Source organism: Myotis daubentonii, chromosome 10, assembly GCF_963259705.1.
Source record: "Myotis daubentonii chromosome 10, mMyoDau2.1, whole genome shotgun sequence".
Classification (NCBI taxonomy): Eukaryota; Metazoa; Chordata; class Mammalia; order Chiroptera; family Vespertilionidae; genus Myotis; species Myotis daubentonii.
In genome coordinates, this window is record NC_081849.1 from 32,491,573 (window position 1) to 32,507,450 (window position 15,878).

General features: G+C 48.2%; 1 protein-coding gene across 5 annotated transcripts in view; it reads right to left on the reverse strand.

Moving 5' to 3' along the window:
* Positions 1-9,637: 9,637 nt before the first annotated feature.
* DENND2A (DENN domain containing 2A) overlaps positions 9,638-15,878 on the reverse strand; it is a 114,004-nt gene continuing 107,763 nt past the window's right edge. For all 5 annotated transcript variants that reach the window (XM_059711984.1, XM_059711981.1, XM_059711982.1 and 2 more), the window contains 4 exons: positions 14,720-14,837; positions 13,844-14,089; positions 12,249-12,335; positions 9,638-11,384 (listed from right to left, as the gene is read on the reverse strand). In XM_059711984.1, coding sequence (XP_059567967.1) covers positions 11,353-11,384; positions 12,249-12,335; positions 13,844-14,089; positions 14,720-14,837 — 483 coding nt within the window. In that variant the 3' untranslated portion in view covers positions 9,638-11,352. The remainder of the gene's footprint in view (positions 11,385-12,248; positions 12,336-13,843; positions 14,090-14,719; positions 14,838-15,878) is intronic.

Below are 15,878 nucleotides of genomic sequence, written 5' to 3' on the forward strand. Positions count from 1 at the left end.
CTCTAAAATCAATAAGCATGTCTTCAGGTGAGGATGAAAACAAACAAGCAAACAAACAAACCAGAAGAGAGTGCAGAACCAATGTGCACGGTCTAAATCAGCAGTTCTCAACCTGTGGGTCGCGACCCATTTGGGGGTCGAAGGACCCTTTCACAGGGGTCGCCTAAGACCATCGGAAAACACATATATAATTACATTACGATTCATAACAGTAGCCAAATTACAGTTATGAAGTAGCAACGAAAATAATTTTATGGTTGGGTCACCACAACATGAGGAACGGTATTAAAGGGTCGCGGCATTAGGAAGGTTGAGAGCCACTGGTCTAAATGGAAGGGGGTCAGGATATGCCACTCCAAAATATGCCACTTACACATAAAGATTTTGAGCTGAAGGCACCTGAGAATCAGCCGGGGCAGCAAGCGCTCTCTGTCCCCTCTCCTCCCTCCCCCTTTTCTTTGTTAAATGAAAGCAGGGCACCCCTTTCCCTTATGAAGGTGCCCCTTCCTCCCACACGAGGAGGAGGAGGAGGAGGAGGAGGAGGAGGAGGAGGAGGAGGAGGAGGAGGAGGAGGAGAGCAACTTGTCCCTGAGGAGGGAGTGCCCACACCAAGATGAGTCTGCACAACCGATTCCCACTGACATGGCCCTATTTTTCAGTAGCTCCCCTCATATATTTCCTAGTCATTTCCCCACACTTCTATCGTTCCCGCTTTTCTTTGTTAAAATCATATATAAGTCCTTGTACTTTAAATGACATTTTAAAATTTGAGATATTGTTTACACACAATAACATGCACAGAGCTTAAGCAGTGTTCAATGGATTTTGACAATCATAAACAACCATGCGACCACCACCCAAAACAAGATCTAGAAGACTCCCATTACCCCCATGTGTCCCTTCCTGCTCCCTCTGGTCAGTTCTCTCATTCTAGTACTGCCGGGAGCCGGTCCATCCTTGCTGCTTGACACAGTCGCTGCAGGATAGAAACATCTGCACAGCATATGTTTCAAGGGACCTGGCGTATATAGCATACTGTTCTTAATATGTTTGCTCCCCTTGGCACTGTGTGTTTTAACCAAGGTCACCTCTCCGAGAAAGGTTGTTTCCCCAGATAGGGATTTTTCCCTGAAGTTAGGGAGGGGATGAAACTCCTTAACTAAGTGCCAGGCGGGTAGTTAATCAATGTAACTACAAACAATCATGCTTAAGCTACATAATCTTTACTCCCTGGAATGGAGATAAGAAACGCCCTAACCTTTGTAATAGAGATTGATAGGATTGAATCAACTGGTATAAATACAGATGTAACAAGACAGAAAGAGACAGAACTTAGAACACAGAACTTAGAACACAGAACTTAGAGAGACAGAACCTAGGCACAGAACCTACAAAGAACGTTCTCTAGAGACAGAAGAACTTCGCTGGAGAGAACATGGCAAAAGATCCTGGACTGAACCTGACTACAGAAATATGGCAAGAGAACCTGACTAGAACCTGGTGACCAAACCTGGCTGGAGATCTCAGACAGAACCTGGCTGGAGAACCTAGCGAGGGAATATGGCTACAGAACCTGGCTGGAGAACCTGGAGAACCTGGCTGGAGAACCTAGCAAGAGAACATGGACACAGAACTTGGCTGGAGATTGTGGCTAGAGATCCTGGCAAGGCTGCTGATCAACTGAACGCTGTCTCCGTGTCATTCCTTCTTCGCCGACTCTGTCCACACCTTTGGGGACCCCTGGACCTGCTGGGGTTGGACCCTGGCATAGTACCATAGTCACTATTGTTAATGTAAAAACATTCAAACCTGTAAAGAATTTTTGTCAGAGCATTTGAGCCAAACTGCCGACAATTGCCGGGAAGCTGTATCCTAATGGATTAGGATAATACTCCAGAGAATGGCGGTTTTTTCATCTGGTTTTATACATTGCAATCAAAGGAGGGGATGTAGGTGGGTTACATGAAATCCATTGGTGATAGATTAGAGAGGTGGGAGAAACCTCTGGCATTTGATAAAAAGTAAAATAATAGCCCTGACCAGTTTGGATCAGTGGATAGAGCATCGGCCTGCGGACTGGAGGGTCCCAGGTCCGATTCCAGTCAGGGGCATGTACCTTGGTTGCGGGCACATCCCTAGTGGGGGTGTGCAGGAGGCAGCTGATCGATGTTTCTCTCTCATTGATGTTTCTGGCTCTCTATCCATCTCCTTTCCTCTCTGGAAAAAATCAATAAAATATATTTTAAAAATAGTAAAATAATAGACACATACTTAGGTGGGTATAAAATGGCCAACAGTCAACAATTAACATAATAACAATGAAGGAATTTGTGGTATCTGTCCTAGTGCCAGGCACATTAGGTTGTGCCCTAAGGGGTTTGGAAAAAGGGAAACTACAAGTTACCCAGACATTTCAAGGATATCCTATATAATAAAGAGGTAATATGCAAATTGACCCTCACTCCATCACTCCATCACAAGATGGTTGCGCCCACAGTGGAGGTGGGTTTCCCGTAATGAGCTGTAACAAGCGATTAGCAGGTACCTGAGGCTGTGTGGCACTGGGCCAGGCCGGAGGACCTGAGACTGCGCCCCCCACCCAACGGGGCTTGACAAGGGACCTGAGGCTGTGCCCCCACCCCAAGCCAGGTTTGATGGGGGACCTGCAGCTGTGCCTCCCGCCCAGCGGGGCTTGACGGGGTTGGGGCCGGCCAGGTCTGGATCTCGCCCAATGGGGGTGGGGCCAGTCAGGTCTGGGTCTCGCGCAAATAGCAATATTAAAATATTTCCTCTAATTAATTCCCCTTTAATGTGCATGAATTTCGTGCACCGGGCCACTAGTGTTATCATAGAGACAAAAAGACAGGCTCAGTTAAGGTAAAGGTTGACCTTGTCAGTGAAGATACCGGCCTAGGACGTAACTGCCCACCATCACTGCTTTTAGTTAAAGTTTAATTTCAGACCATCCTTTGCGGTTACTTTAGGTCTCTGAGTTTGCAAGACTGCCATGCAGGCCTTCCCTTAGCTTGTCAGGTTAGCATGTGGCCCCTTTCGTCCACACTATGAAAACTGTTACCATACATTAATTTTGTCTCCCCACGCAACTTCCCTCCCCCCCCTTTTTGGATTTTTGCATGAAAGGAATGGTGCGGTGTGTATTGTTTTGTGTCTGTATTGTTCTCTGTCTGGCTTCTTTCACTCAGTGTTGTGAGTGAGGTTCTTCCCAGTCGTGGCCTGTGTCAGTGGTTCATTCCTTTCACTTGGTAAGTATTCCGCTGTGTGAATATGCCAGCCTGTTTACCTGTTTTTCTCCCTGATCCTCACATGTGTGAGTCATGTTCTTATTTTTACTATATTCCAATGTATCAAGCTTTTGCTTTATAGTTTGCGCCCCCCCCCCTTTTTTTAAGGTAAGATTTCCTTCTTTTTTAAAAAATATTTTTTTAAAAATTGATTTCAGAGAGAGGAAGGGAGAGAGATAGAAACATTGATGAGGGAGAGACATTGATCGGCTGCCTCCTGCAAGACCCCTATTGGGGATGGAGCCTGCCACCAGGCTTGTGCCCTGACTGGGAATTGAAGTGGTGACACTCAACCACTGAGCCATGCCGGCTGGGCTATTTATTTTTATTTTAAATTAAAATTTTCTTTTTTTTTCACTTCCCCCTTTATCTATTTTTTTTTCTGTATGTTTGTTGGTTGGTTTGAATTTTTATGAGTTTATCTGAACCAAATTGATGACAGATGCGGGGAGCAAGATTTCAAATGCTCCCTAAAGTGTTGAATTTAGCTTTTTACATTTTTAAAAATATTTTTTAATTGATTTTAGAGAGGAAGGGAGAGGGATAGATAGAAACATCAATGATGAGAATCATTGATCAGCTGTCTCCTGCACGCCCCCTACTGGGAATCGAGCCCGCAACCCAGGCATGTGCCGTGCCGTTGGCCGGAATCGAGCCCGGGGCCCTTCAGTGCACAGGCCAATGCTCTATCCACTCAGCCAAACTGGCTAGGGCAAGCTTTTTACATTTTGACTTGTTTAACAAGCAGTTAAATGAGTACTTGCCAAGTTCTAACCACTTAAAAATATTAACTAATTTAAACCTCATAAAAACTCTACTCATTATTTCAATTTTACAGATGAGGAACCGGAGGCAGAGACGGTCAGGAACTAATGAGAGCCCCAAGCTGGTGAGGGTTCAGACCCAGCCAGGCTCCAGGCTAACAGCTGACACGCTCTGTGAGATACGTGCGATTGATCTGTATGCAAGGTCTGCAGCAGGGGCCCATTCTCTTCTTCTCCATATGCAACGTCCCATTCCCCAGTGCCAGGGACTGTGGTTCGGGACAAGTCATTGTTCCTTCGGCATTAAAAACACAACCAGACCAGACCCTTAAGAGCACAGAATCTTCTAATCCAATCCCTGCCTTCCTTTCTCCCACCCTCTTATTATCTTCCTTAGGTTCTCTCCTTAATCTCAAATGCTTAAAGAAGCTTGGAAACTTATTCTCCGGAGTTTTATATCTTGCTCCCTGCCCTACACCATCAATTTGGCTCAACTAAATCTTACAAAAATTCTCTACATTGACAAAGACATACTTTGGGGGTCGAAGCTGAAGAGTCAGGAGTTGAAACAGAAATGCCTTGCAGTGGTGAAGCTAGCCTGTACCACGGTAGCCACATTCTCTGAGGAAGTGAGCTCAGGAGCCCAGAGGGAAGGGAGGATGGAGATCTGGGGCAGGGGGAGGACAAGAGGGGGATGGCTGGCCTGCCTGGACTGAGAGAAAGGAGAGGAGAGAGAGGGAAGACCAGGTTTTAGCAAAATCCTGTCTGGCCTAAGCTTCCATTTGTCGTTTCTGAATCTCGGAGGAAGGGCATTAAAGAATTCCTTCACAAATTTCTGGACCAGTTAATGCTCTTGTAACTGCAGCTTGTTGACTTAGTAGGAAGTACTTGTAGGATCCATACATGTGGCATGGAAGAAGTTGGCGTTTATTCTATAGAAATACATGTGTGAATCATGTTGTAAATTATATAAATGTCTCACACTATGCTGTATACCTGAAAACTAATATAAAATAATATTAAATATCAACTATAGTTGGGGGGGGGGACTCTGAAAAAAAGCCACATGTGAACAGTACTTAAAAGACCACTTTAGTTTTTAATACTTAATATAAAGTCATATCAAACCGTTAAAACTTAAAACATGTGTGAATGATACACGTGCAATTTTAAAAACATTGCACTAGAATATAAAAGCATTGCAACATTATTGTTGAGGGGTGTGTATGTGGTAACAGGTACATAACAAAAGGTATCACTTAAACCATTTCTTAAGAATGCGGTTCAGTTCAGTGGCATTAAGAACATTCACATTCTTGTGCGACCAGCACTGTTTTTTGTTTTTTATCTCTCATCTTTCTTTCTGGTGGGGAAGAGAGCAATAGCTTGACATGGCTAAAAAGTGCAGGATGGAGACAGTCTGGCAAGGTGCAGCATGGGCCTTCCCCCACCTGTCCCCAGGGGTGAAGTTCCCATCTTGAGACAGGGGGCAGCTCTTGGCTTCACTCTGCTTCCTCAGCCAGGTCTCCTCACAGAGCAGGGCTCTACTAGCCTCAGGGGCCACCTGGTGTCAGAGCCAAGGGCATGGGGCCACTGGACCCCACGCTGCTGGGAGGGACACTGACCCCCCTCACTCTGTGAGCCACCCTAGTGGCTGACCCTGGCTTGGGCACAGGGCTGGAGAAAAGCAGCTTCTGCCAGAGAACCAAGCTAAACTTTGGGCACCAGGGCTCCCAGCTCCATCTGCGGGCCAGGCCCTGCCAGCTGGTCCCCTGGCCTCCTGCCTCGGGGCTTGTCCCGTCCTGCCACCACGGGATCCCCACTGGAGGAGCCCTTTCACACCTGCCCAGGGGCCTGGTGAGACAGTGAAGGGTGGGTCTGTGTGAATCTGGAGCTGTCTGCCAGAAAAACCACCCAGTCCACATTCCGCCCATGTGGGTAAGGCAATTAGCTCTGTTGTGGAAAGGACACGTGCTGTGAGGTTTGGTGGCAGGATTTAACTGTGTGCTCTTAGAATTATGGTTGGGCTGGGGAGGGGTGCGGCTCTCAGCAGAGGAGGGTAAAAGGGGCAGGGAAGGAGTCCAGGGCTGATCAAAGGTGAACCTGTTAGCTCTCTGGCCTGGTGCCGGGGAAGCTGGCGCCAGGCCTCTGGGATTGTAGCCAAAAAGAAGTTAGAGGTTGGCAGCTGAACCCCACCAAGAGCTGGGTGAGGACGAGGTGTGGTCCCTGGACAAGCCAGGGAGTGAAGTTAATTGGCCTTGACAGGTGCCAGCAGTTAAATGGCCCATCTCACCTGCCTTTTGCTTTTCTTACCAACCTTGGCTCCGCCCAGAGGCTCCCCTTCCTCCTCTGCCTGTTTCAGCCCCTCCCTTTCGCCCAAGGCTGCTCTGAACTCCACTCACATCAACTCGCCGGCCTGTGAGCCGCCTGGGAGTCGGAGCTGAGCCGCCAGCCAGCCTTGCCCTCTGAGTCCACCCCCACAGCGACCTCTCCTCAGGATTTTTTTGGGCCTAACCAACTACTTTGGTACTATGTAAGGCAACTAACTAGAGTAATGGGACCTTAAACAAACAAAACAAAACAAAAAAACAACTGAGTGTGGCCTTTCTGTGTCTCCTTGCACGCTTATATCCATTTCACTAATGTTTTTATTTAGGTAGTGCTGAATTCAGGACATGTGTGCAAAAGTCTTACTTATAAAATTTGGCCCTAACATCACTCTCTATCAATTCACCTGAAGGGAGAATTTGCATCTAAGGGAGGAAGGAGTCACCAAAGACAGGGTCCTACACATGTTCGGAGACATTGAGGGAACTTCTAGCCAAATAAGGACTCTAGCGTCTTAGCCCCAGAGAAGTCAAGGTAGATCCCTGGAATCTGCTTTTCAAACTAGCATCCCAGGAAAATCCGATGTAGGAGGTGCCAATCACCCCTGAGAAGCATGAGGGCCTCTCTGAGAGGTGTGGCTGGAAGGTGATGGATATAGCTGAGGAAGAAAGGGGTTGCCCCTCCGTTGTGGGTGGGAATATAAATTGGTCCCATAGAAAACAGCTCAATGGTTCTTCAAATTTGTATTTTTTTAATAATTAATCAGTACTTTTATTCCATAGCTAAAACTCTAGGTTTACTACTTGTGATTTTTATTTTATTTTTTAAAATTTATTTTTTATTGAATTTATTGGGGTGACATTGGTTAATAAAATTATATAGGTTTCAGGCATACAATTCTAGAATACATCATCTGTATATTGTATTGTAGTTCCTCCAAAATTTAAATGTAGAAATTACCATATGACCCAGCAATTTCAATCCTAGGTATATACCCAAAGAAATTGAAAACAGATACTCAAAGAAATGTGCACATAGATATTTTGTAGGAGCACTATTCACAATAGCCAAAAGGTGGAAACAACCTGAATGCCCATTGCTGGATAAAGAGATAAACAAAATATGGCCCTACGCCCTAACCGGTTTGGCTCAGTGGATAGAGCATCGGCCTGTGGACTGAAAGGTCCCAGGTTCGATTCCTGTCAAGGGCATGTACCTTGGTTGCAGGCACATCCCCAGTAGGGAGTGTGCAGGAGGCAGCTGATCAATGTTTCTCTCTCATCAATGTTTCTAACTCTCTATCCCTCTCCCTTTCTCTCTGTAAAAAAAATCAATAAAATATATTTAAAACAAACAAACAAATGATATATCCATACCATGGAATATCATTCAGCCATAAAAAGGAATGCAGTACTGATACAATCTACAGTGTGGATGAACCTTGAAACACTACGCTGAGTGAAAGAAGCCAGACATATTATGAAATACCCAAAATAGGTGTATCTATAGAGATAGAAGCAGATTGGTGGTTGCCAGGGCCTGGAGGGAGGAGGGATGAGCGTAACTGTTGAAGGCTATGAGTTTTCTTTTTAGGGCGATGGCAGTGTTTTTAGTGGTTGCACAACAGTGTGAATGCACTAAATGCCACTGAATTGTCCACTTTAGAATTATGTGAGCTGTGGCCAGGTAGCTCTGCTGGTTTCAGTGTTGCCCTGATATGCCAGCATTGCAGGTTCAATCCTCCATCAGGGCACATGCAGGAATCAACCAATGAATGAATAAATAAATGCAACAACACATAGATACTTCTCTCTCTCTAATCAATAAATTAAAAAATATGTGAATTTCACTCATAGAAAATAAAAAGATAAAGAAATGGGGTGGCAGGGATGCCAAGGACCAAGGAGTCAGCAGGGTTATCCACCACGACCTGGGACACAGGCCCTCTGGGGGACAGTGAAGCCTGTCCTGCTCCCTGCCCCTCTGGGATGCCCCTCCAGACTCTCCAGTGCCCTTTGCTCTGACTTCACACTCACCAGCAACCTTCTGATTGTTACTGTGGTCTCTTAGGTAGGTGCCTAGTGCTGAGACAAAGTGTCAGAGATGCTGGAAATGGCTCTCAGTCAGCAAGGTTGACTCCTTTGGCTCTGTGGGCTCTGCATCCATGCTTAATGAGCCTGCTGCCTGCGACAGAGAGAGTAACTCTTAGTCCTGCTGTGGGACCTGTTTCTTTGGTTAGCAAACATTTGGTAAGCGCCAAGCACTGGCTTTAGGCTCTGGAAACTCAGCAGGGACCCTGATGGACAGTGTCCCTCAGGCTTACATTCCAGTGTTCAAATAACACACGCGGGGAACTCAACACAGTGATGGGTAAAAAGTGCCCATAAATGGCAGCTGATACCATTATTCCTATGAGTAGGAAGAAGTTTTTGTGATAATTTCTGACAGTTCGTTCTTCCTCTTCCCCATCACTCTCGCTACCTGTGGCCTCCTACCAAGATCTGCCAGCTGTACTTGCTCCCACCACCGCTTCCCTCGTCCACCCATGTCTCCGATATTCCATGGCAGTGAGACCCACCCGGCAATCCTGCTCCAACTATTTTTCATGACCTGGTGCTTCACCGTGAATTGAAACACAGTAACGAATGCTTCTAAACACAACACATTCTTCATGGAAAATGTGTGCTTTGATGGAATTGGAGGTCTTGGTTCTTGGACAGATGGTGACCTGATCTAGGGCACCCATGCTCTGCTCTTCAACCCACACAGAACACCCATCGAGAATCTGCCCTAGACTGTGGGCAGGAATCACAACTCCACCCCTTTCTCTTGCTTCTGACCCTTCCCCAGCCTACCTTCCCACTTTGCAAGTTGTAGACCATTTGTTAGTTGGTTTAGTTTAAACATCCGCAGTGTAGATGGGAGGGATGTCGGGAAGGCGGCAGGAGGGGCTCCTGGGGTCCGTGATGGTCGGCTTCCTGGCCTGGGCGTTGGTCACACAGCCGTGGTCATTTGTGAAGGTCAGCCTGCATGCTCATGACCTGGGCATTTTCTAGATGGATAATCTACTCCAGGCAAACATTAAAACGAAAATAGAGCAAATGTGCCGAGATACTTGTACGAAGATGCTTTTTTCAACGCCCTTTATATTAAAAACTGGAAATAGCCTGCACGCATACGAGTAGAGGATTGGTAAAATAACTTTCAGTGGATCTATAAAATAGACTATACAGCCATTAGAAGTATTGATAAAAGGTATGTTTATTCACTTGGCGGTGTTAAGTAAACAATATAATATAAAATAAGTTAGAAAAGAAAGTATATTCCAAAATATTAAAAATGATCATCTCTGGGCAGAATATTGGTATTAATAAAGTTAACGAATCTGAGGAGCTTGTTAGGTACAATTCCTGAGCCCCCACACTCAGAGATTCTCATTCAGTCTTGCCCCCAAACCCCAGAGCACACACCTACCCAGGCTAATTGTTATGCACAGCCTGGCTCCTATCAGGGTGGGGCTCCTGGGAACCTTTTATGAATCTGATATAAGCCATGCATCCTCTCCCCTGGAAAATGAATGGGCACACCAAATCTTGGATATAATTTGGAGAGATGGTCCATGACTCCAGGTAAGAATCCCTAATGTGGAATGAGAAGTCAACCTCCTCCTTTTTTTCTTGTTCTTTTCTTTCCTCAGAAGGCCTCTTGCTCCCAGCGCCCTAAAGGCTAAGGGCCTCTGCCAGGCAGCACAGGCCAGGGCCATTGCCATGATCAGAGCACATCTTTTGTGTGTTCTGTCGTGGTTGCTGGTGCCATCCAGAGGGGATGCACTGGAGGGTGCGCAGTGGTGGGCGGGCGGCGGGTGGCCGCGGTGGTGCCAAGGCCTGCTTTGAGAACTTGCCGGTGCCGCCCACCCCGCTGGGTCCTCTGCAGGAGGGCAAGCTGCCTTGATGGCCTCACAAGTCTCACGAAGCTGTCTCCAAACTTTGATGCTCGCTCTCCCTTACAAAGGTCCCTTCATTTATCCACCCACCGTTTCGTCTCTGCTGATCTGGGTCCTTACAACGAGATGGGACTATTTCATACAGTATAAATGGAAGTAGGGTCAAAGCCGTGGCTTTATGTGTTATAGGGTGTGCTCCATGATACTTTATGATCATAAACTTTGGGACCCCAAGAACGTTTTATGAATAGATCTTATGATTTCCTCTTTTTGTGTGTACCTCAAAAGTCATGGACGGCTCGGCTTGGGCAGTGGACGGTGCTAAGGCTTTTAAGAGAAAAGAGAAGAGGCGGGCGGCCCAGAAGTCAGGCCCCTTTGGGAGAGGAGCTGGAGGCCCAACAGCAATGGCCTCGGCCACCAGGTGGCATCACTGGCCACTCTGGGTGCAGCTTCTCCCGGGAAGTCAAAATCCTTGGAGCCCAGATCCGACTCCTCCACAGAAGGGCCAATCCTTTCCCCGAGGGCTCTGCCCTGAACCTTTGGGTCCAGCGTCTGTAGGGGTCACCACAGCATCTCCCTAACACCCGCATTTGTCCCCATTTGGGCCTAGAGGAGGAATGCCAGGGGGGTGAGCCAGGGAAAGAGGACACAGGGCAGGATGGTTTTCTTAGCCCTGGCATAATAAAAAGAAAGCCCAAACATTTTTCTTTTTTTTAATATCTAAGATTTAAAAAAATTAAAAATCCCCAAACCAGCAACCAAAACAATCCATCTGAATGTCGGCAACAAGCCTGGTCTCAGGTCCCCTTTCCGGGTGTTCTGAAGCAGCAGCACCTGCCGGGCAGCTCTGGGACCCCGGGGCCTGGGGACAACCCAGTAGTGGCCGGAATCCACGTTGGCCTTGACCCAGCAGAGCTGGGATGACCGGGGACGACGTTTCAGAAAGGCCACCAGGACTGTCTTTAAACACATGGTTGCTCTGGGAGGAACTTTTCCTTCGAGTCCAGGCTGAAGGTTATTTCTTGTGGAGAAACTTCATTTTATTGCCTAAAAAAGAAAATGGGAGCATTTCACCAGGAGAGAAAGGAGGTTGAGTTAAATCTTCCCCTTTCTTCCCAGCTGCAGTGTGGCTAACCGTGCCTCCCACGCCAGCCAGGAGGGAGCCTCTGCACCTCCCCAAGGAAAAGGGATCTTCCTCGGACTCAAGGAAGAGCTGCAGACACTGCTTCTGAAACGGTAAGCTGGAACCTTTGAACGTAACAGGTCCCCGAGGAGCCAAGAGAGAAAACTCCCAGCGGTGCGGTGAGTGGGAAGTCCCACCCCAAGTGGCCATCTGTCCGCCCTGTGAGGGACAAGCAGGCCCCGCCACAGGTGCCCGTGTGGTCCTCACCGCACAGCTCCTCCTCACTGGGGCCTGCGCCCTGTTCCTCTTTTGTGGCTATCGGGACGACGCGCTAACCAACTGAGCCACCCAGCCAGCGCCTCCTTCCTCTTTGGTGATTTCCTCTTCATCCTTTTCCCAGCACGGCCTTGTTCCTGAGTGAGCCGGAGTCCTCTCACTTTTACATTTCCACTTCGCAGGGCACTGGGAGGCTGGGCCAGCTCTGTGCTGCCCGACACCCTGCCTGCTTCCGCTCACCCTGCTTCCTAAGCTCAGTGCCCAGGAGACTCAGGAGTGAGGGAGATGACAGTGACCGAAGGTAGTGAGACGGCCCAGGAGCCGGGAGAGCGGGGAGGGGCCTCTGTGTCCTCTGTTTACACTTTGGAGTCAGACTGGAACAGGAGGCTACAATGCCGACTTAGCCTGCCCAGCACAGGCCAGAGAGCTCTGTGCTATTTCGGAGCCGGCTCCAGTGGAGGAGCTGGCCAGGACCAGAGGCTGGTGATGGGGACCGAGACCCTTGGCCTTACCCAGTCCCTTCAGGAACTTGTTGACACCACTGTGCTCTCCACTGGGGAGTGTCTCCAGGTACTCTTGGGCTCGGACCTCAAACAGACCTGTTGACAAGAGATATCCCAGTCAGTGTAGTTCCCTCTCTGGGCACTTCTAACCATACCTGTTTCCTTACTGCCACAGAAAAGAGGAACTTGCTTCTGAGATGAGCTGCTCCTATAAACATGCTCTGAATCATAGGTTTATAAGAGTTTTTATGACCCCTATAATTGCCCAACTTTGTGCAGTAACTGTCTTTGGAAAGCTGTAAAGCCAGCTCCCACACGAAATCCTATTTTTACTCAACAAACACCTTCCAAGTGTCTCCACTGTGCCAGGCACGCAGTTTCAAGATGAACCAGATGGTCTTGGCTCTCAGGAACTCCTGGAGTTTCCCTTTTCCTTGTGTTCTCCCATAAAGAGGGTCCCTGGCCACGTGGTGTGGCCTCCTGGGAATGAACCTGTTTGCCACCTGTGACCTCAGGAAGGCTGGGCAGGCTGCCTCTCAGGGCCCTCAGTGCTCAGCCCGGGTCTGAGCCTCAGGTACTGTCTTCATTTCTCTCTGGTCCTCGTGGACCGTGGGCTCCTTCCGTACTGCTTTTAAGCTTTGATGTCTGGACCTCTCTATCAAATAGTGGTCTGTAAACAGGTACCTACCAGCATGTGTACCCAGCAGGCCTTCTCTTTAACAGGCCCCTTCATCAGATCAACTTTTTGTCTCTTCAGATAACCACTCATCAGAACTGCCGGAAGCGTGGCAGCCTCTGTCTTTACTTTGCAAGGAGCTCTGGGAATGGTTTCGTTCCTTAACTCAGTCTGTGCCATCACAGCACCAGAGGACACCGAGGCCTGGGCCAGCAGCTCCCCCGGGACCCTCCCTGGCTGCTGCTCGGCCACTCCTCGGTGGTGAGCACCTCGCCCCTACTCAGGTCTAACTCCCATCTGTGACAGCCTTTCCCAACATTTCCAGTTGTCAGATCCCCAAAAGGGCTTACGATGACATAAGAAAGAGACAGGAATCCCAGTCACTGGTTATCCTCTTTTCTCACCCCTCCCCCTCCCCTTCCCCATCCCCCTCCTCCAGCCCAGGAAGTGTGATGGAACCCAGCTGACAGGGACAAGGAGAAGGTAGGAGAGATGAACTCCAGGAAGAGAGAGAGTGAGGGAGGAGAATGGATGACCCACAAGCTCCCAGCCAGGCAGGCTCAGCGGAGGGTGTGGGCCATTCTCTCCTCTATCCCATCCCAGGTGGCTCCTGCCTGCTCCACGGTGGAGAGGGGCAGGAAAGGGGGGGCAGAAGGGACGAGAGGAGGCTGTGGGAAAGGACAAAGGAACCACAGAGAGAGGGGAAGGAAGGGTGTTCACAAGAGTTTCCTCGAGTTGGAAAGAATGGAACAAATGGAGAACTGTCACCAGAACCTGGAAAGTGCTCTGGGACAGGCTGGTGGGGGGGAGAGCTGTCCGAGGAGATAGGCGTCAGGGGAGTTTCAGAAGCTCAGCCGTGCAAAAGTGAACATTCTCCAGCGGTGGCCAAGAGCTGCTCCTGCCTGTGCCCGGGAAGATGCCCTCTGACCTCTGGCATCCTGTCGGCGCAGCTCTCGCTCCTGGACGAAGCCCCGGAACATCTGGGTCTCCATGAAAACCTCCAGGAAGCGGCGCAGGCTCTTGGAGGAGACGGCTTTGCGGAAGGCCTCTCGCTGCAGGGTCCTCTCCTCACGGTCGCCCACCGTCAGGAACAAGGAGTAATGGCCCACGATCTCCACGAAGAAGCGGACAAAGGCTTCAGACACCACCTGGTTCAAGGGGCTGGACTCAGGGCCTGAGCAAGAGGAAGGGCCAGCGGGTGAGGGTCAGAGCCTGAGACAAGCCAACTGGTAACACAAGCAACTGCTGGCTCTCTCTCAAGGAAAAAGCCTACTGATCCATAAAAAGGTGACCCCAAGGTATTAAATTATTTCTTTCCCTCCCTTTTATTATTTTTATTTTCCTTATTTTTTGTTGTTGTTAATCCTTACCAGAGCATATATTTTCCGTAGATTTTTTTTTAGGTAGAGTGAACACACACACACACAGAGAGAGAGAGAGAGAGAGAGAGAGAGAGAGAGAGAGAGAGAGAGAGAGAGAAACATCGATGTGATTGATTGCCTCCCACACGCACCCTGACAGGAGCCAGGGATTAAACCTGCAACCCAGGTACATACTCTTGGTCAGGGCTCTTTTGCTCCTTTAAACAGATATTTTAGGGCCAAATGGGGGAAGTGAGAGAACTTTTGCCAGTTCATTGTTAAAATGAGATCCAGATGAGAAGGTTGAGCACCCAGTTTTTCTCCTTGCATCCCTCTCTTGCCTATTTTCTTAACTCAATGTCAAGTGGAGTGCTTGGCCATTGTCCATTTGCTCCCTGACTAACGATGGAAGGAGATGCAGTCTGGAGGGACTGAGCACTTACCGTGCTTGCTGTCGGGGGGCCCTTCATCCTGGTCACTGGCCAGGTCATTTCTCTGCTCCAGAATGTGTTCCAGGGCCACCTGAAGCTTCCGTGGCAGGATGGAATCCTCGTCGTCCATCTGCAAGGCAGAAAGGACAGGTGGGCCATCGCCCTGCTTCTGGAGATGGTGCCGTGCCCGGCCAGCAGGACACATGGGTGCACTGCCCGGCAGGCCTGCACAGCTCAGTCTAGTGCAGCGGTTCTCAACCTGTGGGTTGCGACCCCTTTGGCGGTCGAACGACCCTTTCACAGGGGTTGTCTAAGACCATCCTGCATATCAGATATTTACATTACGATTCATAACAGTAGCAACATTACAGTTATGAAGTAGCAACGAAAATAATTTTATGGTTGGGTCACAGCATGAAGAACTGTATTTAAAGAGCCAGTAGGTTGAGAACCACTGGTCTAGTGGAAGGAACAACAGGGGTCTGAGGTTTGAATTTTGATTCCGCTTCTTACAAGCTGTGTGAGCCTCAGTTTCCCCATTTGTCAATATCTACCTCATTGTGAAGATTAAGTGCAATGGGCAAGACATTGATGAAGGAAACTGAAGATACAAGTAAATGAAAAGATATCCTGTGTTCATAGATTGGAAGAATTAATGTTAAAATGCCCATACTACCCAAAGTGAGCTACAGAGTCGATGTAATCCCTATCAAAGTGCCAATGGCATTTTTCACAGAAATAGAAAAAACAATTCTAAAATTTATAGGGAAATACAAGAGTCCAAATAGACTAAGCAATTTTGAGAAAGAATAACAAAGTTAGAGGCATCACAATTCCTGATTTCCAACTTTAACAAAGTAATCAAAACTGTACAGTACTGGTAAGCCAGTCAGAGAAGGACAAATATCACATGATCTCGCTTATATGTGGAATCTAATGAACGAAATAACCTGATGAACAAAACAGGTCCAGAGACATGGAAGCATGGAACAGACTGTCAAATCTCAGCGGGAAAGGGGGTGGGTGGTGGCATGGGAAGAAATTAACCAAATAACTTATATGCATAACCCATGGACACAAACAACAGTGTGGTAGGTATGGGTGTGTGTGAAGAGGGCCAATGGGTGGGGGGGGGAGGGAAGGGGACATCTGTAATATTTTCAACAATAAA